General features: G+C 46.7%; 1 protein-coding gene across 1 annotated transcript in view; it reads left to right on the forward strand.

Annotated features, from left to right (window-relative positions):
- Window positions 1-26,743, forward strand: part of LOC139367810 (calcium uniporter protein, mitochondrial-like) — a 46,967-nt gene that overhangs the window by 14,691 nt on the left and 5,533 nt on the right. Inside the window, exons 4-8 of the mRNA XM_071106148.1 lie at window positions 13,942-14,005; window positions 16,046-16,216; window positions 24,368-24,472; window positions 24,689-24,849; window positions 26,192-26,395. Of these exons, the coding sequence (XP_070962249.1) occupies window positions 13,942-14,005; window positions 16,046-16,216; window positions 24,368-24,472; window positions 24,689-24,849; window positions 26,192-26,395 (705 nt within the window). The remainder of the gene's footprint in view (window positions 1-13,941; window positions 14,006-16,045; window positions 16,217-24,367; window positions 24,473-24,688; window positions 24,850-26,191; window positions 26,396-26,743) is intronic.

Consider the following 26,743-nt stretch of genomic DNA (forward strand, 5'->3'; position numbering starts at 1 on the left):
CCCACCCACTTTGCCAAAGCACAGCCCCCACACCACTAGAGGGATATCTTCAACCACCAACTTACCATCCTGAGACAAGGCTGAGTATAGCCCACAAAGATCTCCGCCACGGCACAACCCGGGGGGGGGGGGGGGGGGGTGCCAACCCAGACAGGATGACCACATCAGTGAATCAACCCACTCAGGTGACGCACCCCTTCCAGGGACGGCATGAGAGAGCCCCAGTAAGCCAGTGACTCAGCCCCTGTAATAGGGTTAGAGGCAGAGAAACCCAGTGGAAAGAGGGGAACCGGCCAGGCAGAGACAGCAAGGGCGGTTCGTTGCTCCATAGCCTTTCCGTTCACCTTCACACTCCTGGGCCAGACTACACTCAATCATATGACCCACTGAAGAGATGAGTCTTCAGTAAAGACTTAAAGGTTGAGACCGAGTTTGCGTCTCTGACATGGGTAGGCAGACCGTTCCATAAAAATGGAGCTCTATAGGAGAAAGCCCTGCCTCCAGCTGTTTGCTTAGAAATTCTAGGGATAATTAGGAGGCCTGGTTCCTCTCTAGGTTTCTTCCTGAGTTTTGGCCTTTCTAGGGAGTTTTTCCTAGCCACCGTGCTTCTACACCTGCATTGCTTGCTGTTTGGGGTTTTAGGCTGGGTTTCTGTACAGCACTTTGAGATATCAGCTGATGTAAAAAAGGGCTATATAAATCCAGTTGATTTGATTAACTTGCTGCTTATAAGGTAGTCCATCATATATGATGACTTCCTCTTCTGCCTGTGGGTTCATTGATGACTGTAGAATCTGTTGCGGGATGCACACAAAGGCCCGTCCCGTTTGGCCGGTGCCCCCCCCCCCCCCCCCCTCAGCCAACCTCACTCTTTTGATAGTAGAGGCCGCGCCAGGTTGGAACAGTCGGCTTCAACAGTCTTGAGGGAGGCAAGGTTTATCCCACACTTCCACAGTGATGTCTTCAGTTGGTTCGTTAGCCGCTTTTTCTGCCCACCTGCAGAGCCACGGCCCAGGTGTAGGTCTGGCGTCCGGACGGCATGACCGAGGCCTGGTTCTCGGCAGGATCTCCGAGTGCGGAACACGGTCCTGCCAGGTCACTTTCAAAATGCGTTGGACTGCAGACTGTCCATGTAAAGGGGTCCAGTTGGTTAAGTGTCGACTCGGCAGTCGACTGTGAAGTCCGTAAAGGAGGGTAGATACACAGACTGCCTAGTCGACTGCGGATTTAGGTGTTGGTGTTGCTAAGAACCCTCTTCCTTAGCCGTCCAAAGGAGGAGGAGGCCTGTCTGATCAGATTCTGGATATCCTGGTCGAGGTTTTCCGAGAGGACGCATCCAAAATATTTTAAAGTTGAGAACAATAGCCAGTAAGGCCACTGAGATGGAGCATGTGGGTATTTCAGGTAGCCTGTCTTTTCTCTCTATAGGACCAGCCTGGCTTTTCTCTCTCTGTAGGATCAGCCTGTCTTTTCTCTCTATAGGACCAGCCTGGCTTTTCTCTCTCTGTAGGACCAGCCTGGCTTTTCTCTCTATAGGATCAGCTTGTCTTTTCTCTCTATAGGATCAGCCTGGCTTTTCTCTCTCTGTAGGACCAGCCTGGCTTTTCTCTCTGTAGGATCAGCCTGGCTTTTCTCTCTCTCTATAGGATCAGCCTGGCTTTTCTCTCTCTCTATAGGATCAGCCTGGCTTTTCTCTCTCTCTATAGGATCAGCCTGGCTTTTCTCTCTGTAGGATCTGCCTGGCTTTTCTCTCTGTAGGATCAGCCTGGCTTTTCTCTCTGTAGGATCAGCCTGGCTTTTCTCTCTCTCTATAGGATCAGCCTGGCTTTTCTCTCTCTCTATAGGATCAGCCTGGCTTTTCTCTCTGTAGAATCAGCCTGGCTTTTCTCTCTGTAGAATCAGCCTGGCTTTTCTCTCTGTAGAATCAGCCTGGCTTTTCTCTCTGTAGAATCAGCCTGCCTTTTCTCTCTGTAGGATCAGCCTGGCTTTTCTCTCTCTCTATAGGATCAGCCTGGCTTTTCTCTCTCTCTATAGGATCAGCCTGGCTTTTCTCTCTCTATATAGGATCAGCCTGGCTTTTCTCTCTCTATAGGATCAGCCTGGCTTTTCTCTCTCTATAGGATCAGCCTGGCTTTTCTCTCTGTGGGATCAGCCTGGCTTTTCTCTCTCTCTATAGGATCAGCCTGGCTTTTCTCTCTGTAGGATCAGCCTGGCTTTTCTCTCTGTAGGATCAGCCTGGCTTTTCTCTCTCTCTCTCTAGGATCAGCCTGGCTTTTCTCTCTCTCTGTAGGATCAGCCTGGCTTTTCTCTCTCTCTATAGGATCAGCCTGGCTTTTCACTCTCTCTGTAGGATCAGCCTGGCTTTTCTCTCTCTCTCTATATGACCAGCCTGGCTTTTCTCTCTCTCTCTCTATAGGATCAGCCTGTGGAGGTTAGATGACAGAAGGGTGTGTGTGTGTCTGTGAGTGGCTGTCTCTGTCTCTGAGTGGCTGTGTCTGTGAGTGGCTGTCTCTGTCTCTGAGTGACTGTGTCTGTGAGTGGCTGTGTTTCTGAGTGGCTGTGTTTCTGAGTGGCTGTGTTTCTGAGTGGCTGTGTTTCTGAGTGGCTGTGTTTCTGAGTGGCTGTGTTTCTGAGTGGCTGTGTTTCTGAGTGGCTGTGTTTCTGAGTCGCTGTGTCTGTGAGTGGCTGTGTCTGTGAGTGGCTGTCTCTGTCTCTGAGTGGCTGTGTCTGTGAGTGGCTGTCTCTGTCTCTGAGTGACTGTGTCTGTGAGTGGCTGTGTTTCTGAGTGGCTGTGTTTCTGAGTGGCTGTGTTTCTGAGTGGCTGTGTTTCTGAGTGGCTGTGTTTCTGAGTGGCTGTGTTTCTGAGTGGCTGTGTTTCTGAGTGGCTGTGTTTCTGAGTGGCTGTGTTTCTGAGTCGCTGTGTCTGTGAGTGGCTGTGTCTGTGAGTGGCTGTGTCTGAGTGGCTGTGTCTGTGAGTGGCTGTGTCTGTGAGTGGCGGTGTCTGTGTCTCTGAGTGGCGGTGTCTTAGCCTATAGAAAGCTGAAGGGATCCTCCTCTTTTTAATAGAGGCCATCAAAACAATTTTTTTCACCCAATTGCATAGCCTATAGAAATGGTGCACAACATGAGCTCATGGGTTCTCATGTAGTGTTTGATTAGATTTTCCATTACATTTGCATAGATGTCAGAGTGATTAGAGGGACAATGGAGTGCTGAGTACCAGGCAGTTAGCAAGTTTGGTAGGCTACTAATGACCATCAGCACCATCAGAGCTTGGAGAAGCTCCTGTCTCTGTCTGTGTCCTGCCATGGTCCTGTCTCTGTCCTGCCATGGTCCTGTCTCTGTCCTGCCATGGTCCTGTCTCTGTCTGTGTCCTGCCATGCTCCTGCCTGTGTCCTGCCATGCTCCTGTCTCTGTCTCTGTCCTGCCATGCTCCTGTCTCTGTCTCTGTCCTGCCATGCTTCTGTCTGTGTCCTGCCATGCTCCTGTCTCTGTCTCTGTCCTGCCATGCTCCTGTCTCTGTCTCTGTCCTGCCATGCTCCTGTCTCTGTCCTGCCATGCTCCTGTCTCTGTCCTGCCATGCTCCTGTCTCTGTCCTGCCATGCTCCTGTCTCTGTCTGTCCTGCCATGCTCCTTTCTCTGTCTGTGTCCTGCCATGCTCCTGTCTCTGTCTGTGTCCTGCCATGCTCCTCTCTCTGTCTCTGTCCTGCCATGCTCCTCTCTCTGTCCTGCCATGCTCCTGTCTCTGTCTGTCCTGCCATGCTCCTGTCTCTGTCTCTGTCTGTGTCCTGCCATGCTCCTGTCTCTGTCTCTGTCTGTGTCCTGCCATGCTCCTGTCTCTGTCTGTGTCCTGCCATGCTCCTGTCTCTGTCTGTGTCCTGCCATGCTCCTGTCTCTGTCTGTGTCCTGCCATGCTCCTCTCTCTGTTTGTGTCCTGCCATGCTCCTCTCTCTGTCTGTGTCCTGCCATGCTCCTGTCTCTGTCTGTGTCCTGCCATGCTCCTGTCTCTGTCCTGCCATGCTCCTGTCTCTGTCTGTGTCCTGCCATGCTCCTCTCTCTGTCTGTGTCCTGCCATGCTCCTCTCTCTGTCTGTGTCCTGCCATGCTCCTGTCGGTGTCCTGCCATGCTCCTCTCTCTGTCTGTGTCCTGCCATGCTCCTGTCGGTGTCCTGCCATGCTCTGTGCCCCTCTCTCCATTGCGGTGGGTTTGGGGAGGAAATGTGTCAGACTGTCAGAGGAGAGGAGCATTCTAAACTGCTGTGTGTGTGTGTGTGTGTGTGTGTGTGTGTGTGTGTGTGTGTGTGTGTGTGTGTGTGTGTATAAGCACTGGTTATCATTGGCACATTTACATGATGACAGATATTACCATGCATGTCATCAATGTCCTGCTTCATGCATGGGGGGAGATGGTGTGAGGGGGAGTATGAGGACTAAACATTCTGTACTAGATTGGTCCTCTTGTCTAGCACACCAGGGGAACATCTGCTTGTTCAGAAACTGCTAGTTTCGTGTGTGTGTGTGAGAATTCAAAGTGTTGGGCGTTTTCTGAAGTGGAGTAGCTAGTATAATTAGCAGCTTGTACGCACTATGTGCACACACACACACACACACACACACACACACACACACACACAGCGTGCTGAAATGCAAAGGAAGTTTCAGTGCAGAAAAGAGGTGAGGCTGGAACACATCAAACAGGGAAACATATAAAGATTCAGAGAGAGAGGGAGGGAGGGAGGGAGGTAGGGAGGGAGGGAGGAGGGAGGGAGGGTGAATGACAGTGAGAGAGGGATAACCCCTCTTTCTAGTCTAGGGATTCCTTTACTGTAGTGATCAGCAGTTTACTCCACCCCCCCCCCCCCCCCCTTCTTACACACTCTTCTTCTCTGCCTCTCTTCTCTCTATATTCCCCTCCTCCACTAGACAAACACACACATTCCTCTGACAAGCATGTACACACACACACACACTCCTAGGCACGTTTTCTTCTACAGGACAAATCAGTCTGCTGCAGAGTAGCTCATGGATGAACACACACCATCTCTGATGTATCACGCTGTCATACTCCGGCTTACATTCATCACCATCCCTCCCCTGCTGCTATTCATTCTTCCTCTGATCCTTTCATCCTCTACGTCTCCGTTTCCCCTCTCTCTCCTCTCTCTCTCTGTCTCTCTCTCTCTCTCTCTCTGACATTCCCCCTCTCTCTCTCTCTCTCTCTCTCTCTCTCTCTCTCTCTCTCTCTCTCTGTCTCTCTCTCTCTCTCTCTCTCTGTCTCTCTCTCTGTCTGTCTCTCTCTCTCTCTCTGTCTCTCTGTCTCTGTCTCTCTCTCATCTCTCTCTCCTCTCTCTCTCTTTCCTCTTTCCCTCTCTCTTTCCCCTCTCCTCTCTCTCCTCTTTCCCTTGTTCTCCCTCCTGTTTCCCTCTCTCACTTTCCCCCTCTCTCTCTCTCCTCTCTCTCCTCTTTCCCCCTCTCTCTCTCTCCTCTCTCTCCTCTTTCCCCCTCTCTCTCTCTCTCTCTCCTCTCTCTCCTCTTTCCCCTCTCCTCTCTCTCTCTCCTCTTTCCCTCTCCTCTCTCCTCTATCGCGCTCTCTCTTCCCCCTCATCTCCCTCTTTCCCCCTCTCTCTCCTCCCTCTATCTCTCTATCTCCCTCTTTCCCCCTCTCTCTCTTTCTCCTCTCTCTCTATCCTCACTCTTCTATCTCTCCTCTTCTTTCCCTCTCTCTCTCTCCTTCTCTCCTTCTCTCCTCTTCCTTCCTTCTCTCTCTCCTTCTCTCCTCTTCCTTCCCTCTCTCTCTCCTTCTCTCCTCTTCCTTCCCTCTCTCTCTCCTTCTCTCCTCTTCCTTCCCTCTCTCTCTCCTTCTCTCCTCTTCCTTCTCTCTCTCTCTCTCTGGCGGTATGACATTGATTCCAAGGTTGGGGTTGCTGTTGAATATTTCAGATGGTGTTTCAGTGACTTTGTGTTCTGCTCAGGGAAAGATGGGATATCCAGAGCTGGGTGTGTGTTAGCAGTGAAATGGGTAGTTGGCCTCTGGAAGCAACGTCAGCACAAGCACTGTTTGTCGGGAGTGTTATGAAATGGGTTTCCGTGGCAGAGCAGCTGCTCATAAGCCTAACGCCTCGACAGTGTCGTGGCGCAAAACATATCATCTAGATGTGTGAGCAACAAAAGCTCAACGTTCATTCATTCTGCTACCATTTCTGTCAAGCCGTCTACTCATACAGTTGAAGTCAGAAGTTTACATACACTCAGGTTGGAGTCATTAAAACTTGTTTTTTCAACCACTCCACAAATGTCTTGTTAACAAACTATAGTTTTGGCAAGTCGGTTAGGACATCTACTTTGTGGATGACACAAGTCATTTTTCCAATAATTGTTTACAGACAAGATTATTTCACTTATAATTCACTGTATTACAATTCCAGTGGGTCAGAAGTAGAGGTCGACCGATTATGAATTTTCAACTCCAATACCGATTATTGGAGGACAAAAAAAGCTGAAATGTGCCAGACTGTCAGAGGTACGTAACGTCACGCAATAAAATGCAAATTAAAATTAATAATTACTTAAAAATCATACAATGTGATTTTCTGGAGTTTTGTTTTAGATTCCGTCTCTCACAGTTGTAGTGAACCTATGATAAAAATTACAGACCTCTACATGCTTTGTAAGTAGGAAAACCTGCAAAATCATTGTTCTCCCCAATGTATTTCAAGGCCTACCTTCAAACTCAGTGCTTTGCTTGACATCATGGGAAAATAAAAAGAAATCAGCCAAGACCTTAGAAAATAGATTGTAGACCTCCACAAGTCTGGTTCATCCTTGGGAGCAATTTCCAAACGCCTGAAGGTACCATGTTCATCTGTACAAACAATAGTACGCAAGTATAAACACCATGGGACCACGCAGCCGCCATAACGCTCAGGAAGGAGATGCGTTCTGTCTCCTAGAGATGAACGTACTGTGGTGCGAAAAGTGCAAATATATCCTAGAACAACAGCTAAGGACCTTGTGAAGATGCTGGAGGAAACAGGTACAAAAGTATCTATATCCACAGTAAAATGAGTCCTATATTGACATAACCTGAAAGGCCGCTCAGCAAGGAAGAAGCCACTGCTCCAAAACCGCCATAAAAAAGCCAGACTACGGTTTGCAACTGCACATGGGGACAAAGATTGTACTTTTTGGAGAAATGTCCTCTGGTCTGATGAAACGAAAATAGAACTGTTTGGCCATAATGACCAGCGTTATGTTTGGAGGAAAAAGGGGGAGGCTTGCAAGCCGAAGAACACCATCCCAACCGTGAAGCACGGGGGTGGCAGCATCATGTTGTGGGGGTGCTTTGCTGCAGGAGGGACTGGTGCAATTCACAAAATAGATGGCATCATGAGGTAGGAAAATTATGTGGATATATTGAAGCAACATTTCAAGACATCAGTCAGAAAGTTAAAGATTGGTTGCAAATGAGTCTTCCAAATGGACAATGACCCCAAGTATACTTCCAAAGTTGTGGCAAAATGGCTTTAAGGACAACAAAGTCAAGGTATTGGAGTGGCAATCACAAAGCCCTGTCCTCAATCCCATAGAAAATGTGTTGGCAGAACTGAAAAAGCGTGTGAGAGCAAGAAGGCCTACAAACCTGACTCAGTTACACCAGCTCTGTCAGGAGGAATGGGCCAAAATTCACCCAACTTATTGTGGGAAGCTTGTGGAAGGCTACCTGAAACGTTTGACCCAAGTTAAACAATTTAAAGGCAATGCTACCAAATACTAATTGAGTGTATGTAAACTTCTGACCCACTGGGAATGTGAAGAAAGAAATAGAAGCTGAAATAAATCATTCTCTCTACTATTATTCTGACATTTCACATTCTTAAAATAAAGTGGTGATCCTAACTGACCTAAGACAGGGAATTTTTACTGGAATTAAATGTCAGGAATTGTGAAAAACTGAGTTTAAATGTATTTGGCTAAGGTGTATGTAAACTTCTGACTTCAACTGTACGTTTGATAAACCCGATGTACCACAATGCACTGCAACTGCCTCTGCAGCGCCGCGTTTCATTGGAAATGAATGGAATTCTGGTGTACCAAAATGCAATGACGCTGTCAGTGTGTGTGTTTGCCGTGGCTGGAATGGTGTGAAGCTCGTGGACTCTGGGGCAGTGGAAACGCGTTCTCTGGAGTGATGAATCACACTTCACCATCTGGCAGTGCGACGGATGAATCTGGGTTTGGCGGATGCCAGGAGAACGCTACCTGTCCCAATGTGTAGTGCCCAACTGTAAAGTTTGGTGGAGGAGGCCCCTTAGTTCCAGTGAAGGGAAATCTTAACGTTACAGCATACAATGAATGACATTCTAGATGATTATCTGCTTCCAACTTTGTGGCAACAGTTTGAGGAAAGCCCTTTCCTGTTTCAGTATGACAATGTCACCGTGCATAAAGCAAGGCCCATACAGAAATGGTTTGTCGAGATCGTTGTGGAAGAACTTGACTGGCCTCCACAGAGCCCTGACCTTAACTCCATCGAACACCTTTGGGATGAATTGGAACAGCGACTGTGAGCCAGGCCTAATCGCCCAACATCAGTGACCGACCTCACTAATGCTCTTGTGGCTGAGTGGAAGCAAGTCCCCGCAGCAATGTTCCAACATCTAGTGGAAAGCCTTCCCAGAAGAGTAGAGGCACACACAAGCACACACACACACATTACAGAATGTCTCTCTCTGCACAATCTGATCAGCAGCAGTCTCAGCATAGTAATCAGTATTACATTGCGCTGCTGCTAATCGTTACCGACACACACATACACACACACTCCCTTGGGTAACAGGGTGTGTGTTACGACTAAAATTAGGTTATAGTTTTTCATCCTGGCAAGCTCTTGTATGTGTGCTAGCTAAGCGATATCTATCACAAGCAACACACACACATATGCATGCTATACGACACACACATACACACACACACACTGTCAGGAAGGCAGGTGCATTTTAGACTGTGTTTCATGTGGTGCTATCCAGACTGGCCTGTGTGTCTGTGTGAGCCTGTGTGTCTGTGTGAGATTAGCCTGTGTGTCTGTGTGAATGAGTGTTTCGTTGCAGCTGTCTGGCTCTATGTGTCCTCTCGACATCCTCCCGGTCTGTATCTGAAAACATAGATAACGATAACGAAGATTCGGCTCAAACCTTTTTATAGTTAGATCAAGTTTTGGGGCTCAAAGGGTGTTTATTAAGGAAAGGAAATGTAGTATTATTTAAGGTCTGATGCCCTTTAAGCATCAGCAGATATCAAACTGAGGCGTTTCTTGCTTCGTCGGCTGATTCAGAGGTCTAGAGAGAGGCGTTGTAATAGCCTCCTGGAGTCTGTTAACGCACCCGGTACGTTAATCTAAGTAACATAATAAATCCCATCAAAATCCTTCAGTTTAAACCAGATATATCTGTTTTTTTGTTGTTTGATTTGTCTCAATACACCGCATCTGCCAATGGCGGCTTTCCGTATCCGCGGTGACAGGTGGTCGAGCTACAGCGGTGTTTCTCAGACCGTGAGGTCATCCTGGGACATCTGTCTTCTCACGTAATCGTCTGTAGCTTCCGAACGGTTTGACCCACAAAAACGAATATATTACCAGGATCCGTCTGGAGGTGGCCCGGTTACCGGGATCCATCTGGAGGTAGTTTTATGCCTACCCTAAAAATGTGGTTAAATATGTGTTAAAAAAATATGATATATACATTGGGGTCCAAAAAGACTGGCTCCACTGACTGGCAATGCACAAACAATACATTAAACAATATAAACAATATAATTGTAAAGAGAAACTCAAAAATACCAACATGTGAGAAATACTGTACTTTAATAATGTTCCAATGGAACCCACCAAAATCATACAATTATTTAATACAAAATACATTTCACTAAAATCAAGGTTTCATAATTATTGGCACTCCTCATTTAGTACTTAGTGCAACCACCTCTGGTAAGGATAACAGCATGGACTTTCCTGTAATGTTTGACAAGGTTAAGGAACACATTTGGAGGGATTTTGGGCCATTCCTCTATGCAGATCCTTTCAAGATCCTTCACATTCTTGGGTTTGTGCTTATCAACTTCCCTCTTCCACTCAGCCCACATGTTTTCGATTGGTTTGAGGTCCGGCCATGACAGAACATTGATTTTGTTGTCACATAACCATTTCTGTGTGGATCTTGAGGTATGGTTTGGGTCATTGTCTTGTTGGAGAGACCACCTATGGCCAAGTCCCAGCCTTCTGGCAGAGGCAACCAGATTGTCAGCCAAAATTGCCTGGTACTTAGTGGAATTGATTATGCCATTTATCTTAACCAGTGCCCCTGGACCTCTGGAATTAAAACAGCCCCAAAACATCACTGACCCCCCTCCATATTTCACCGTGGGTATGAGGTGCCTCTCCTTGTATGCATCTCTGTTTTGACGCTGTTTCTGACTAAAACGTTCAATTTTGGTCTCATCGGACCAGAGCACATTCTTCCAATCATAATTTAAATTATGTTTGGTAAACTCCAAGCACTTTGTGTCTGTGTCTTAGGGTCAGAAAGGGCTTTCTTCTGGCAACCCTTCCAAAGAGCCTGTGGTTGTGGAGGTGGAGTCTGATGGTGCTTTCTTCTGGCAACCCTTCCAAAGAGCCTGTGGTTGTGGAGGTGGAGTCTGATGGTGCTTTCTTCTGGCAACCCTTCCAAAGAGCCTGTGGATGTGGAGGTGGAGTCTGATGGTGCTTTCTTCTGGCAACCCTTCCAAAGAGCCTGTGGTTGTGGAGGTGGAGTCTGATGGTGCTTTCTTCTGGCAACCCTTCCAAAGAGCCTGTGGTTGTAGAGGTGGAGTCTGATGGTGCTTTCTTCTGGCAACCCTTCCAAAGAGCCTGTGGTTGTGGAGGTGGAGTCTGATGGTGCTTTCTTCTGGCAACCCTTCCAAAGAGCCTGTGGTTGTGGAGGTGGAGTCTGATGGTGCTTTCTTCTGGCAACCCTTCCAAAGAGCCTGTGGATGTGGAGGTGGAGTCTGATGGTGCTTTCTTCTGGCAACCCTTCCAAAGAGCCTGTGGTTGTGGAGGTGGAGTCTGGTGGTGCTTTCTTCTGGCAACCCTTCCAAAGAGCCTGTGGATGTGGAGGTGAAGTCTGATGGTGCTTTTTGAAACCTGGTGACCCCAAGATGCCACCAAGGCCTGCAACTCTTTCAGTGATTCTTGGGGATTTAGTTGCTTCTCTCACCATCCTCCTCCCTATCTTGGGGGGCAAAATGCATTTGCGTCCTTTATCCGTGAGGTTTTCAACTGTTCCATATCTTTTGAATGTTTTAATAATTGTCCTGACGATGCTCAGTGGTATATTCAATCGTTTGTGAATCTCCTTTTAGCCATTTCCAGATTTATGAAGGTCTACGACCATCTGTCTCTTTTCAACTGCCAGTTCTTTTGTTTTCTTCATCGTGTTGGATGACAAAGGGATATTGCATGCGTGTTACCTCATGTTTATACCCTAGTGAAACAGGAAGTGATGTAATGGCTCAATATAGTTCCTTAAGACTTAAAGAAACTTAAAGAAGTGGAATTTAATTCCTGTTTTAATGTTGGTAGATGTTATTTACAATAATATTTAAAGGTGCCATTAATTGTTTATCCTTGATTTGGAGGACATTGATTTTTAATTAAATCAATAAATGATTTTGAAACATAAAAGTACAGTATTTCTCTCATGTTGGTATTTTGAGTTTATCTCCATAATTATATTGTTTATATTTTTTTTAAGTATTGTTTGTGCATTGCCAGTCAGGGGTGGCAGTAATTTTGGAGCCCACTGTATATACATTTCCTGAACTTTCTTATATCTCCTAGATATAGGACAGACACCTCAAAAACAGTGTCCACCCCACCACTGTTTTGGTAAACATAATAATAATAATCTGTTGGGAACTGCTTATATTTGTGTAAATTTAATTGCCATATGTGAATTGGAAATGTTTTTTTTTTTTGCTTATCTCAACTCTCTTGTGTGAGACACCATTGGAGAGTGGGGTCACGGCCAGGGCAATTGGAGCAATTTGGGTTACTAGCCCAACTCTCTGACCGCTAGGCTACCTGCCGCCATGTAAACAGCTGAGAGATGGAGCTGGTGTGTGCATTCTGTAACAGTTGTCAAGGTCGGGCTTAGTCTGGCTGTTGGACTGAAAGCCCAGTCTGGCTAATGCAGTGTTTGGCAGACTCATTCTCTGATTGACAGATGGCAAGCTAATCAATGATCGACTGGCTGACTGGCTGACTGATTGACTGGCTGACTGTCAGGTGGGACTTGAGTCTCCATGGAAGAGCTGCACCCCAGGTTTTACTTTGTCACAGTACAAAGATGGATACAGGAACCCACTGCGCCACAGGGCCCACTGCGCCACAGGGCCCACTGCGCCACAGGTGACTCAAATCAAATATTATTCGTCACATCCTTCACAAACAACAGGCGTAGACTGACAGTGAAATGATTACGGCCCTTCCCAACAATGGAGAGAGTAAGAAAATACAGAAATTATAGAACAATTATACCACGAGGAATAAATACACACTGAGTAACGATAACTTGACTATATACACGGAGTACCAGTACCGGGTCAATGTTCAGGGGTACCAGGTCATTGAGGTAGGTCATGTACATACAAGTGGGGCTAAAGTGACTGATAATACACAGGAGCAGAGATAGATTCTACAGGGATACTGGGCCCAGAGAGGACATCACAGGACCAGATTCTACAGGGATACTGGGCCCAGAGAGGACATCACAGGACCAGATGCTACAGGGATACTGGGCCCAGAGAGGACATCACAGGACCAGATTCTACAGGGATACTGGGCCCAGAGAGGACATCACAGGACCAGATGCTACAGGGATACTGGGCCCAGAGAGGACATCACAGGACCAGATTCTACAGGGATACTGACATACCTGACGGAGAGACGTACCCAGACACCCTGACGGAGAGACGTACGCTGACGGAGAGACGTACCCTGACGGAGAGACGTACCAGACACCCTGTTTCTCATCCTCGTGCACTCTTCTCTCCCTCTCCTCTCCCTCTCCTCACCCTCTCATCCCCCTCTCCTCCCCCTCTCCCTCTCCTTTCCTCCCCCTCTCTTTCCCCCTCCTTTAATTCTCTCTGTGGGAGTAATTCCGACAGGCCTTGTCTGCCTTTAAAAGGCTTCCTCTATGCTCAGGGCAACAGTGACATACTGTCTTGTGTTGTCCCTAAACTAATTCAACTCATGTGGAGACCAAATAGGAACTAACTATCGGGAGGGAGGGGAGGGGAAGGAGGGAGGGAGGGGAGGGAGGGAAGGGGAGGTGTCCTAGCACCTCTTCCCTCCCTGCTCAGACAGCTGTGTGTGTTATAACTTGTTTCTACTGTGTAAAACTCTCCCATTACTCTGACAGTCAGAATGCATTCATTTGCTCATCTCACACACACACACACACACACACACACACACACACACACACACACACACACACACACACAGGTAAAATAATGTTTATGTAAACAATATATAGTGTCTGTCCTTTTTGAATTCAAATCAAAAGTTATTTAGACAGCACATTGTGTACAAACTGATTTGTCTGTTTAAATCAAGAGGCTGAACTGGTATTTGTAAAGTTGATTTCAAACAGACAATATAATACTTTTCTGTCTCTCTCTGTCTCTCTCTGTCTCTCTCTCTCTCTGTCTCTCTCTGTCTCTCTCTCTCTCTCTCTCTCTCTGTCTCTCTCTGTCTCTCTCTGTCTCTCTCTCTCTCTGTCTCTCTCTGTCTCTCTCTGTCTCTCTCTCTCTCTCTCTATCTCTCTCTCTCTCTCTCTCTCTCTCTCTGTCTCTCTCTGTCTCTCTCTCTCTCTGTCTCTCTCTCTCTCTGTCTCTCTCTCTCTAGGGATGGAGGGGTGCCCCCTCATGGCAGGGCCAGAGACTACTGAGTTCCTCCACCACTCCAGAAGGTGAGTGTTTATACAGCACTCTGTCATGGAGGCATTCTGGGTAATGTGGTTTGGTGCTGAGTCATATAGGTTTTTCAGTCAGAAACAGATTGTTGTGGAACAGCTGACTTTGAGATGGTGCTCAGGACTCAAGGTAGAGCCTCAGGCCTCAAGTCAAAGGTAGAGAGGGGGTAGGGGCTTCTCCTGTCAGACCCAGAGAGGTAGAGAGGGACTCGGGGCTTCCCCTGTCAGATCCAGAGAGGTAGAGAGGGGTAGGGGCTTCCCCTGTCAGATCCAGAGAGGTAGAGAGGGGGTAGGAGCTTCCCCTGACAGATCCAGAGAGGTAGAGAGGGGGTAGGGGCTTCCCCTGACAGATCCAGAGAGGTAGAGAGGGGGTAGGGGCTTCCCCTGACAGATCCAGAGAGGTAGAGAGGGGGTAGGGGCTTCCCCTGTCAGATCCAGAGAGGTATAGAGGGGGTAGGGGCTTCCCCTGTCAGATCCAGAGAGGTATAGAGGAGATAGGGGCTTCCCCTGTCAGACCCAGAGAGGTAGAGAGGGGTAGGGGCTTCCCCTGTCAGATCCAGAGAGGTAGAGAGGGGTAGGGGCTTCCCCTGTCAGACCCAGAGAGGTAGAAAGGGGGTAGGGGCTTCCCATGTCAGATCCAGAGAGGTAGAGAGGGGGTAGGTGCTTCCCCTGTCAGACCCAGAGAGGTAGAGAGGGGGTAGGGGCTTCCCCTGTCCGATTCAGTGAGGTAGAGAGGGGGTAGGGGCTTCCCCTGACAGATTCAGTGAGGTAGAGAGGGGGTAGGGGCTTCCCCTGACAGATTCAGTGAGGTAGAGAGGGGTAGGGGCTTCCCCTGTCAGATTCAGTGAGGTAGAGAGGGGGTAGGGGCTTCCCCTGTCAGATCCAGAGAGGTAGAGAGGGGGTAGGGGCTTCCCCTGTCAGATCCAGAGAGGTAGAGAGGGGGTAGGGTCTTCCCCTGACAGATTCAGTGAGGTAGAGAGGGGTAGGGGCTTCCCCTGACAGATTCGGTGAGGTAGAATGGGGGTAGGGGCTTCCCCTGTCAGACCCAGAGAGGTAGAGATGGGGTAGGGGCTTCCCCTGTCAGACCCAGAGAGGTAGAGAGGGGGTAGGGGCTTCCCCTGACAGATCCAGAGAGGTAGAGAGGGGGTAGGGGCTTCCCTGACAGATCCAGAGAGGTACAGTCACACCCAGAGAGGTAGAGAGGGGGTAGGGGCTTCCCCTGACAGACCCAGAGAGGTAGAGAGGGGGTAGGGGCTTCCCCTGACAGACAGATTCAGAGAGTCTGCATTCTGCTTAATATAGTTTGCCAATACTACTCGTCAGAGATAGGAGTTTTGGCCTGATATGAGCTCAGTACAGTAGATGCCTGGGATTCCCCTGTCAGGTTAGCTTGTCAGTACTAATCAGCACCAGCAGTCTGTGTTGTTGTTTTAGAACAGTAGACTGAGTCCTTAATTCCCCTGTCAGCCCTGGACCCAGAAACAGTTTCTCCTCAGCTCTGGAGAGACAAAGATGGCCTTGACCCATCACTGGAGAGAAACCGGGAGTTGATTAGCCTGCCCGAAAACTTGGTGGGACGTTAGTTTGGAGCGAACAGCTCAGCAGTCTCTCTCTCTCTCAGCCACAGCCAGCAGTCATTAATTTTGAAGGAGAAACTGGCATCTGTTCTGAGGAGAACTGAAAGGTTATGGAGAGGGAGGGAGAGAGAGGGAGAGAGAGGGAGAGAGAGAGAGAGAGGGAGAGAGAGGGAGAGAGAGGGCTAAGGGAGTGGGGGAGGGGTACAGTAGCTAAGGGAATGGGGGAGGGGTACAGTAGCTAAGGGAGTGGGGGAGGGGTACAGTAGCTAAGGGAAGGGAGTGGGGGAGGGGTACAGTAGCTAAGGGAGTGGGGGAGGGGTACAGTAGCTAAGGGAATGGGGGAGGGGTACAGTAGCTAAGGGAGTGCTAAGGGAGTGGGGGAGGGGTACAGTAGCTAAGGGAATGGGGGAGGGGGGAGTATGTGTATGAAATCATGTTGTTGTCTCCTGCCCCCCTCCAGAGGTGACGGTGGTGTACCAGAATGGACTGCCGGTGATCTCGGTCAGTTTGCCGTCCCGTAGGGAGCGATGCCAGTTCACTCTGAAGCCCCTCAGTGACTGTGTTGGGGTGTTCCTCACACAGCTGCAGACAGAGGACAGGGGTATCGACCGTGTAGCCATCTACTCTACAGGTAACACACACACACACACACACTCGCACACGCAAACACACACATCTATCCTACCTTTTCTTTCTAAGGTCTTCAAAAGCCAAGTTAACAAATAGATCACCGACCATTTCGAATCGCACCGTACCTTCTCCACGATGCAATCTGGTTTCCGAGCTGTTCACGGGTGCACCTCAGCCACGCTCAAGGTCCTAAACGATATCATAACTGCCATCGATAATCGACAGTACTGTGCAGCCGTCTTCATCGACCTGGCCAAGGCTTTCGGCTCTGTCAATCACAACATTCTATCGGAAGACTCAACAGCTTTGGTTTCTCAAATGATTGCCTCGCTTGGTTCACCAACTACTTTTTAGACAGAGTTCAGTGTGTCAAATCGGAGGGCCTGTTGTCCGGACCTCTGGCAGTCTCTATACATCAATGATGACGCTCTTGCTGCTGGTGATTCTCTGATCCACCTCTACGCAGACAACAGCATTCTGTATACATCTGGCCCTTCTTTGGACACTGTGTTAACTAACCTCCAGACGAGCTTCAATGCCACACAATTATCCTTCTGTGGCCTCCAATTGCTCTTAAATACAAGTAAAACTAAATGCATGCTCTTCAACCGATCGCTACCTGCACCTACCCGCCTGTCCAACATCACTACTCTGGACGGCTCTGACTTAGAATACGTGGACAACTACAAATACCTAGGTGTCTGGTTAGACTGTAAACTCTCCTTCCAGACTCACATTAAGCATCTCCAATCCAAAATTAAATCTAGAATCGGCTTCCTATTTCGCAACAAAGCCTCCTTCACTCATGCTGCCAAACATACCCTTGTAGAACTGACTATTCTACCGATCCTCGACTTCGGGGATGTAATTTACAAAATAGCCTCCAACACTCTACTCAACAAATTGGATGCATTATATCACAGTGCCATCCGTTACCAAAGCCCCATATACTACCCACCACTGTGACCTGTATGCTCTCGTTGGCTGGCCCTCGCTTCATATTCGTCGCCAAACTGGCTCCAGGTCATCTATAAGTCTTTGCTAGGTAAAGCCCCGCCTTATCTCAGCTCACTGATCACCATAGCAGCACCCACCCGTAGAACGCACTCCAGCGGCTATATCTCTCTGGTCACCCCCAAAGCCAATTCCTCCTTTGGTCGCCTTTCCTTCCAGTTCTCTGCTGCCAATGACTGGAACGAACTGCAAAAATCACTGAAGCTGGAGACTCATATCTCCATCACTAGCTTTAAGCACCAGCTATCAGAGCAGCTCACAGATCACTGCACCTGTACATAGCCCATCTGTAAATAGCCCATCCAACAACCTCATCCCATACTGTATTTATTTTGCTCCTTTGCACCCCAGTATCTCTACTTGCACACTCATCTTCTGCACATCTACCATTCCAGTGTTTAATTGCTATATTGTAATTATTTCACCACTATGGCCTATTTATTGCCTTACCTCCCTTATCTTACCTCATTTGCACTCACTGTATATAGACTTTTTCTATTGTTTTATTGATTGTATGTTTGTTTATTCCATGTGTAACTCTGTGTTGTTGTTTGTGTCGCACTGCTATGCTTTATCTTGGCCAGGCCGCAGTTGTAAATGAGAACTTGTTCTCAACTAGCCTACCTGGTTAAATAAAGGTGAAATGAAATAAACACACACAACCACACAGCTATACCACAACCATGAAGAGCATGTAGGCCGTCATTGTAAATAAGAATTTGTTCTTAACTGACTTGCCTAGTTAAATAAAGGTTAAACATTTTTTTAAATGCAGCACAGACAGGGCCTTAAATTAGTTAACCACTCTGTTCTACCAGTTGTAATCCTGGTTGTTGTAGACACTAGTTAACCACTCTGTTCTACCAGTAGTAATCCTGGTTGTTGTAGACGCTAGTTAACCACTCTGTTCTATCAGTAGTAATCCTGGTTGTTGTGGACACTAGTTAACCACTCTATCAGTAGTAATCCTGGTTGTTGTAGACACTAGTTAACCACTCTATCAGTAGTAATCCTGGTTGTTGTAGACACTAGTTAACCACTCTGTTCTACCAGTAGTAATCCTGGTTGTTGTAGACACTAGTTAACCACTCTGTTCTACCAGTAGTAATCCTGGTTGTTGTAGACACTAGTTAACCACTCTGTTCTACCAGTAGTAATCCTGGTTGTTGTAGACACTAGTTAACCACTCTGTTCTATCAGTAGTAATCCTGGTTGTTGTAGACACTAGTTAACCACTCTGTTCTACCAGTAGTAATCCTGGTTGTTGTAGACACTAGTTAACCACTCTGTTCTATCAGTAGTAATCCTGGTTGTTGTAGACACTAGTTAACCACTCTGTTCTATCAGTAGTAATCCTGGTTGTTGTAGACACTAGTTAACCACTCTGTTCTATCAGTACTAATCCTGGTTGTTGTAGACACTAGTTAACCACTCTGTTCTATCAGTAGTAATCCTGGTTGTTGTAGACACTAGTTAACCACTCTGTTCTACCAGTAGTAATCCTGGTTGTTGTAGACGCTAGTTAACCACTCTGTTCTATCAGTAGTAATCCTGGTTGTTGTGGACACTAGTTAACCACTCTATCAGTAGTAATCCTGGTTGTTGTAGACACTAGTTAACCACTCTATCAGTAGTAATCCTGGTTGTTGTAGACACTAGTTAACCACTCTGTTCTACCAGTTGTAATCCTGGTTGTTGTAGACGCTAGTTAACTACTCTGTTCTATCAGTAGTAATCCTGGTTGTTGTAGACACTAGTTAACCACTCTGTTCTATCAGTAGTAATCCTGGTTGTTGTAGACACTAGTTAACCACTCTGTTCTACCAGTTGTAATCCTGGTTGTTGTAGACACTAGTTAACCACTCTGTTCTACCAGTAGTAATCCTGGTTGTTGTAGACGCTAGTTAACCACTCTGTTCTATCAGTAGTAATCCTGGTTGTTGTGGACACTAGTTAACCACTCTATCAGTAGTAATCCTGGTTGTTGTAGACACTAGTTAACCACTCTATCAGTAGTAATCCTGGTTGTTGTAGACACTAGTTAACCACTCTGTTCTACCAGTTGTAATCCTGGTTGTTGTAGACGCTAGTTAACTACTCTGTTCTATCAGTAGTAATCCTGGTTGTTGTAGACACTAGTTAACCACTCTGTTCTATCAGTAGTAATCCTGGTTGTTGTAGACACTAGTTAACCACTCTGTTCTACCAGTTGTAATCCTGGTTGTTGTAGACACTAGTTAACCACTCTGTTCTACCAGTAGTAATCCTGGTTGTTGTAGACGCTAGTTAACCACTCTGTTCTATCAGTAGTAATCCTGGTTGTTGTGGACACTAGTTAACCACTCTATCAGTAGTAATCCTGGTTGTTGTAGACACTAGTTAACCACTCTATCAGTAGTAATCCTGGTTGTTGTAGACACTAGTTAACCACTCTGTTCTACCAGTTGTAATCCTGGTTGTTGTAGACGCTAGTTAACTACTCTGTTCTATCAGTAGTAATCCTGGTTGTTGTAGACACTAGTTAACCACTCTGTTCTATCAGTAGTAATCCTGGTTGTTGTAGACACTAGTTAACCACTCTGTTCTACCAGTTGTAATCCTGGTTGTTGTAGACACTAGTTAACCACTCTGTTCTACCAGTAGTAGTCCTGGTTGTTGTAGACGCTAGTTAACCACTCTGTTCTATCAGTAGTAATCCTGGTTGTTGTGGACACTAGTTAACCACTCTATCAGTAGTAATCCTGGTTGTTGTAGACACTAGTTAACCACTCTATCAGTAGTAATCCTGGTTGTTGTAGACACTAGTTAACCACTCTGTTCTACCAGTAGTAATCCTGGTTGTTGTAGACACTAGTTAACCACTCTGTTCTACCAGTTGTAATCCTGGTTGTTGTAGACACTAGTTAACCACTCTGTTCTACCAGTTGTAATCCTGGTTGTTGTAGACACTAGTTAACCACTCTGTTCTACCAGTAGTAATCCTGGTTGTTGTAGACGCTAGTTAACCACTCTGTTCTATCAGTAGTAATCCTGGTTGTTGTGGACACTAGTTAACCACTCTATCAGTAGTAATCCTGGTTGTTGTAGACACTAGTTAACCACTCTATCAGTAGTAATCCTGGTTGTTGTAGACACTAGTTAACCACTCTGTTCTACCAGTTGTAATCCTGGTTGTTGTAGACGCTAGTTAACTACTCTGTTCTATCAGTAGTAATCCTGGTTGTTGTAGACACTAGTTAACCACTCTGTTCTATCAGTAGTAATCCTGGTTGTTGTAGACACTAGTTAACCACTCTGTTCTACCAGTTGTAATCCTGGTTGTTGTAGACACTAGTTAACCACTCTGTTCTACCAGTAGTAATCCTGGTTGTTGTAGACGCTAGTTAACCACTCTGTTCTATCAGTAGTAATCCTGGTTGTTGTGGACACTAGTTAACCACTCTATCAGTAGTAATCCTGGTTGTTGTAGACACTAGTTAACCACTCTATCAGTAGTAATCCTGGTTGTTGTAGACACTAGTTAACCACTCTGTTCTACCAGTTGTAATCCTGGTTGTTGTAGACGCTAGTTAACTACTCTGTTCTACCAGTAGTAATCCTGGTTGTTGTAGACACTAGTTAACCACTCTGTTCTACCAGTAGTAATCCTGGTTGTTGTAGACACTAGTTAACCACTCTGTTCTATCAGTAGTAATCCTGGTTGTTGTAGACACTAGTTAACCACTCTGTTCTACCAGTAGTAATCCTGGTTGTTGTAGACACTAGTTAACCACTCTGTTCTACCAGTTGTAATCCTGGTTGTTGTAGACACTAGTTAACCACTCTGTTCTACCAGTAGTAATCCTGGTTGTTGTAGACACTAGTTAACCACTCTGTTCTACCAGTTGTAATCCTGGTTGTTGTAGACACTAGTTAACCACTCTGTTCTACCAGTTGTAATCCTGGTTGTTGTAGACACTAGTTAACCACTCTGTTCTACCAGTAGTAATCCTGGTTGTTGTAGACACTAGTTAACCACTCTGTTCTACCAGTAGTAATCCTGGTTGTTGTAGACACTAGTTAACCACTCTGTTCTACCAGTAGTAATCCTGGTTGTTGTAGACACTAGTTAACCACTCTGTTCTATCAGTAGTAATCCTGGTTGTTGTAGACACTAGTTAACCACTCTGTTCTACCAGTAGTAATCCTGGTTGTTGTAGACACTAGTTAACCACTCTGTTCTACCAGTTGTAATCCTGGTTGTTGTAGACACTAGTTAACCACTCTGTTCTACCAGTAGTAATCCTGGTTGTTGTAGACACTAGTTAACCACTCTGTTCTACCAGTTGTAATCCTGGTTGTTGTAGACACTAGTTAACCACTCTGTTCTACCAGTTGTAATCCTGGTTGTTGTAGACACTAGTTAACCACTCTGTTCTACCAGTAGTAATCCTGGTTGTTGTAGACACTAGTTAACCACTCTGTTCTACCAGTTGTAATCCTGGTTGTTGTAGACACTAGTTAACCACTCTGTTCTACCAGTAGTAATCCTGGTTGTTGTAGACACTAGTTAACCACTCTGTTCTACCAGTAGTAATCCTGGTTGTTGTAGACACTAGTTAACCACTCTGTTCTACCAGTTGTAATCCTGGTTGTTGTAGACACTAGTTAACCACTCTGTTCTACCAGTAGTAATCCTGGTTGTTGTAGACGCTAGTTAACCACTCTGTTCTATCAGTAGTAATCCTGGTTGTTGTGGACACTAGTTAACCACTCTATCAGTAGTAATCCTGGTTGTTGTAGACACTAGTTAACCACTCTATCAGTAGTAATCCTGGTTGTTGTAGACACTAGTTAACCACTCTGTTCTACCAGTAGTAATCCTGGTTGTTGTAGACACTAGTTAACCACTCTGTTCTACCAGTAGTAATCCTGGTTGTTGTAGACACTAGTTAACCACTCTGTTCTACCAGTAGTAATCCTGGTTGTTGTAGACACTAGTTAACCACTCTGTTCTATCAGTAGTAATCCTGGTTGTTGTAGACACTAGTTAACCACTCTGTTCTACCAGTAGTAATCCTGGTTGTTGTAGACACTAGTTAACCACTCTGTTCTATCAGTAGTAATCCTGGTTGTTGTAGACACTAGTTAACCACTCTGTTCTATCAGTAGTAATCCTGGTTGTTGTAGACACTAGTTAACCACTCTGTTCTATCAGTACTAATCCTGGTTGTTGTAGACACTAGTTAACCACTCTGTTCTATCAGTAGTAATCCTGGTTGTTGTAGACGCTAGTTAACTACTCTGTTCTATCAGTAGTAATCCTGGTTGTTGTTGACACTAGTTAACCACTCTGTTCTATCAGTAGTAATCCTGGTTGTTGTAGACACTAGTTAACCACTCTGTTCTATCAGTAGTAACCCTGGTTGTTGTAGACACTAGTTAACCACTCTGTTCTACCAGTAGTAATCCTGGTTGTTGTAGACACTAGTTAACCACTCTATCAGTAGTAATCCTGGTTGTTGTAGACACTAGTTAACCACTCTATCAGTAGTAATCCTGGTTGTTGTAGACACTAGTTAACCACTGTTCTACCAGTAGTAATCCTGGTTGTTGTTGACACTAGTTAACCACTCTGTTCTATCAGTAGTAATCCTGGTTGTTGTAGACACTAGTTAACCACTCTGTTCTATCAGTAGTAATCCTGGTTGTTGTAGACACTAGTTAACTGCGAACCCTCACAATGAGTGCCCCCCCCCCTCCCTCCCCCCATCAAAGTTGCCTATCCCTTATGTAGATAATAGTTACCCGCGCTGTACAATCAGTAGTAATCCTGGTTGTTGTAGACACTAGTTAACTGCGAACCCTCATGATGAGTGCCCCCCCCTCCCTCCCCCCATCAAAGTTGCCTATCCCTTATGTAGATAATAGTTACCCGCGCTGTACAATCAGTAGTAATCCTGGTTGTTGTAGACACTAGTTAACTGCGAACCCTCATGATGAGTGCCTCCCCCCCCTCCCTCCCCCCATCAAAGTTGCCTATCCCTTATGTAGATGATAGTTACCCGCGCTGTACAATCAGTAGTAATCCTGGTTGTTGAAGACACTAGTTAACTGCGAACCCTCATGATGAGTGCCTCCCCCCCTCCCTCCCCCCATCAAAGTTGCCTATCCCTTATGTAGATGATAGTTACCCGCGCTGTACAATCAGTAGTAATCCTGGTTGTTGAAGACACTAGTTAACTGCGAACCCTCATGATGAGTGCCTCCCCCCCCTCCCTCCCCCCATCAAAGTTGCCTATCCCTTATGTAGATAATAGTTACCCGCGCTGTACAATCAGTATTCGGGCATATTGCCACAATACCCATTCAGTCCGATGCTCATTATTATTTATGTGCTTCCCAAATGGCACCCTATTCCCTATTTAGTGGTCAGGAGTAGTGCACTCTATATGGAATAGGGTACCGTGCAGGACGAAGCCATTCTCCATTACCGATGGTGCTCATTATCCTCTAACAAGTGGTGCAGATGTCTTCACTCTGAGGCTGTGATATCCGACCTGCCTCCCAAATGGCACCCTTTCCCCTAATTAGTGCACTACTACCGATAGGGGTCTGATCAAAAGTAGTGCACTGCCTAGGGAATAGGAATCAATTTGGGACACAGGCACAATCTCCATTAGAAGGTCTCAGAGGCCTTTTCTACATTCACATAGCTCCCTATTTCAACCCTTATAGTGCACAACCTCTGACCAGAGCCCTATTGTCCCTGGTTAAACGTAGTGCACTATGTAGGGAATAGTGTGCCAGTTGGGAGACAAGCCAGAGAAATAGGCTAAATGTTACTGCCATGAAATGATGAGGATGTGAAGTGTGTTTCAAGTAGCAGAGTGTGGTCTCATGACTGATATCCCTTTGTTTCTGTCTCTCTCCCTCTCTCTTTGTCTCTTTCCATTCTCCATCTTCTCTCCCTCCCCTCCCCCTCTCCCTCTCTCCCCTCCCTCTCCCTCTCCCCTCCCTCCTCCCTCCCCTCTCCCTCCCTCCCCTCTCCCTCCCTCCCCCTCTCCCCTCCCTGTTTCCCCTCTCCCTCCCTCCCTCCCCTCCCTCCTCCCCTCCCTCCCTCCTCCCCTCCCCCTCTCCCCTCCCTCCCTCCCTCCAGATGGGGCGAGAGTAGCCTCTTCTACAGGGATAGACATCCTGCTGTTGGATGACTTCAACCTGGTCATCAACGACGTTACACACCTGGTTCGACCGCCACGGAGAGGTGAGATTGACCAGGGGTCAGGAGATGAAAACACATTTATTTTGTACTTCATACTTTTAAGAGGTGAAAGTAGGCATTTGTTTGTCTGTCTGTCTGTCTGTCTGTCTGTCTGTCTGTCTCTACCTTCTAACCCTCTGTGTGTCTGTAGATCTCCTAGCCAATGACGAGGCAGAGCCTGTCTGTTTCTACCTTCTAACCCTCTGTGTGTGTCTTTAGATCTCCTAGCCAATGACGAGGCAGAGCGTCTGAACGACGTTAAGTTCCTGGTTCAGCAGCTCTACACCACCATGCGTATAGAAGAGCATCAGCTTAGTAAAGAGAAGGAACTGGTGGTCAGACTGGAGGACCTCAACTCACAGCTACGTCCTCTAGAGAAGGTACGGAACACACACAGTCACTTATTGGCATTAAGTACATTTGTAAATATCACTTTTTTTCTGTCTTCTGATGGACATGAATTACTGTGTTTAGAATTCCATTCACTTTATGGTTAATGTTAGGGGGGGGGGGGGGGGTAGAGAACTGCATGGTTAATGTTTAGGGGGGGGGGGGGGGGGGTAGAGAACTGCATGGTTAATGTTAAGGGGGTGGGGGGTAGAGAACTGCATGGTTAATGTTTAGGGGGGGGTAGAGAACTGCATGGTTAATGTTTAGGGGGGGGGGGTAGAGAACTGCATGGTTAATGTTTAGCATGGGGGGGGATAGAGAACTGCATGGTTAATGTTTAGGAGGGGGGGGTAGAGAACTGCATGGTTAATGTTTAGGGGGGGGGGGTAGAGAACTGCATGGTTAATGTTTAGGGGGGGGGGGTAGAGAACTGCATGGTTAATGTTTGGGGGGGGTAGAGAACTGCATGGTTAATGTTAAGGGGGGGATAGAGAACTGCATGGTTAATGTATAGGGGGGGGTAGAGAACTGCATGGTTAATGTTTAGAGGGGGGGTAGAGAACTGCATGGTTAATGTTTAGGGGGGGGGATAGAGAACTGCATGGTTAATGTTTAGCATGGGGGGGGATAGAGAACTGCATGGTTAATGTTAAGGGGGGGATAGAGAACTGCATGGTTAATGTATAGGGGGGGGTAGAGAACTGCATGGTTAATGTATAGGGGGGGGTAGAGAACTGCATGGTTAATGTTTAGGGGGGGGGATAGAGAACTGCATGGTTAATGTTTAGGGGGAGGGTAGAGAACTGCATGGTTAATGTTTAGGGGGGGGGATAGAGAACTGCATGGTTAATGTTTAGCATGGGGGGGGGGGGGTAGTAAAGGCTCAATACAACTGTGTTCAGCAGTTTACTCCCAAGGAAAGGATGGACTCAAGCCAGCACATTTGGAGAGTTCATTCACAAATCAATGGATGGTAGTGATGGTAGTGTGACGGTAGTGAGTGAGTTATATATTATATCTATCTCTTAGCTGATGCTTTTATCCAACGCTACTTTATTGTTTTTACTCTTTATGCAATGCGCAATGCAGAGAACACCGGAAGAAGAATGATCATTAATTACCATAGTGAATTATTGTAATGTTTGTTTGTGTCAATTAATCCCATAATGGATAGGTTTACCAATTGGCGATTTGACACGGGGGGGGGGGGGGGAATGTGTGGTCCCGGGAATCAAACCCGCTTTCCTGGTGTTGCAAGCACTACATTCTTAACAACTGAGTTGGTGTTCCTTTTTATGACTGATGGCTGTCTCTGATTGGCTGTTTGCCCAGGTGAGGGAGGAGCTGAGTCGTAAGGCGGAGCGTCGTACCACCTGGGTGCTGTGGGGGGGCATGGCCTACATGGCAACACAGTTTGGGATCCTGGCGCGTCTCACCTGGTGGGAGTACTCCTGGGACATCATGGAGCCTGTCACCTACTTCATTACCTACGCTACCGCCATGGCTATGTACTCCTACTACGTACTCACACGCCAGGTAACACACACACACACACACACACACACACACCCTCTATAGCACACAGCAAATCCAAGCATTTTACAGGGCCAGACTGTGTTTGTGTGTTTAAAGAACAAGTTTCACTTTTTTTAAAGTCTAGTAGCGTTTTTGGAGCAGGTTCATTCGTGTTTGGTTCATTCGCGTTTGGCTCATTCGCGTTTGATTCATTCGCGTTTGGCTCATTCGCGTTTGGCTCATTCACATTTGATTCATTCACGGATGTGTCCTCGTTTTCCTGTTGGTGTACAGTATGTATACAGTATATTCCTTAGTAGAAGTTGTAGCATTCTGGAGTAGGTGTATTTGTGTGTTGTGTTATTGTGA

Source organism: Oncorhynchus clarkii, chromosome 16 (assembly GCF_045791955.1).
Source record: "Oncorhynchus clarkii lewisi isolate Uvic-CL-2024 chromosome 16, UVic_Ocla_1.0, whole genome shotgun sequence".
NCBI lineage: Eukaryota > Metazoa > Chordata > Actinopteri > Salmoniformes > Salmonidae > Oncorhynchus > Oncorhynchus clarkii.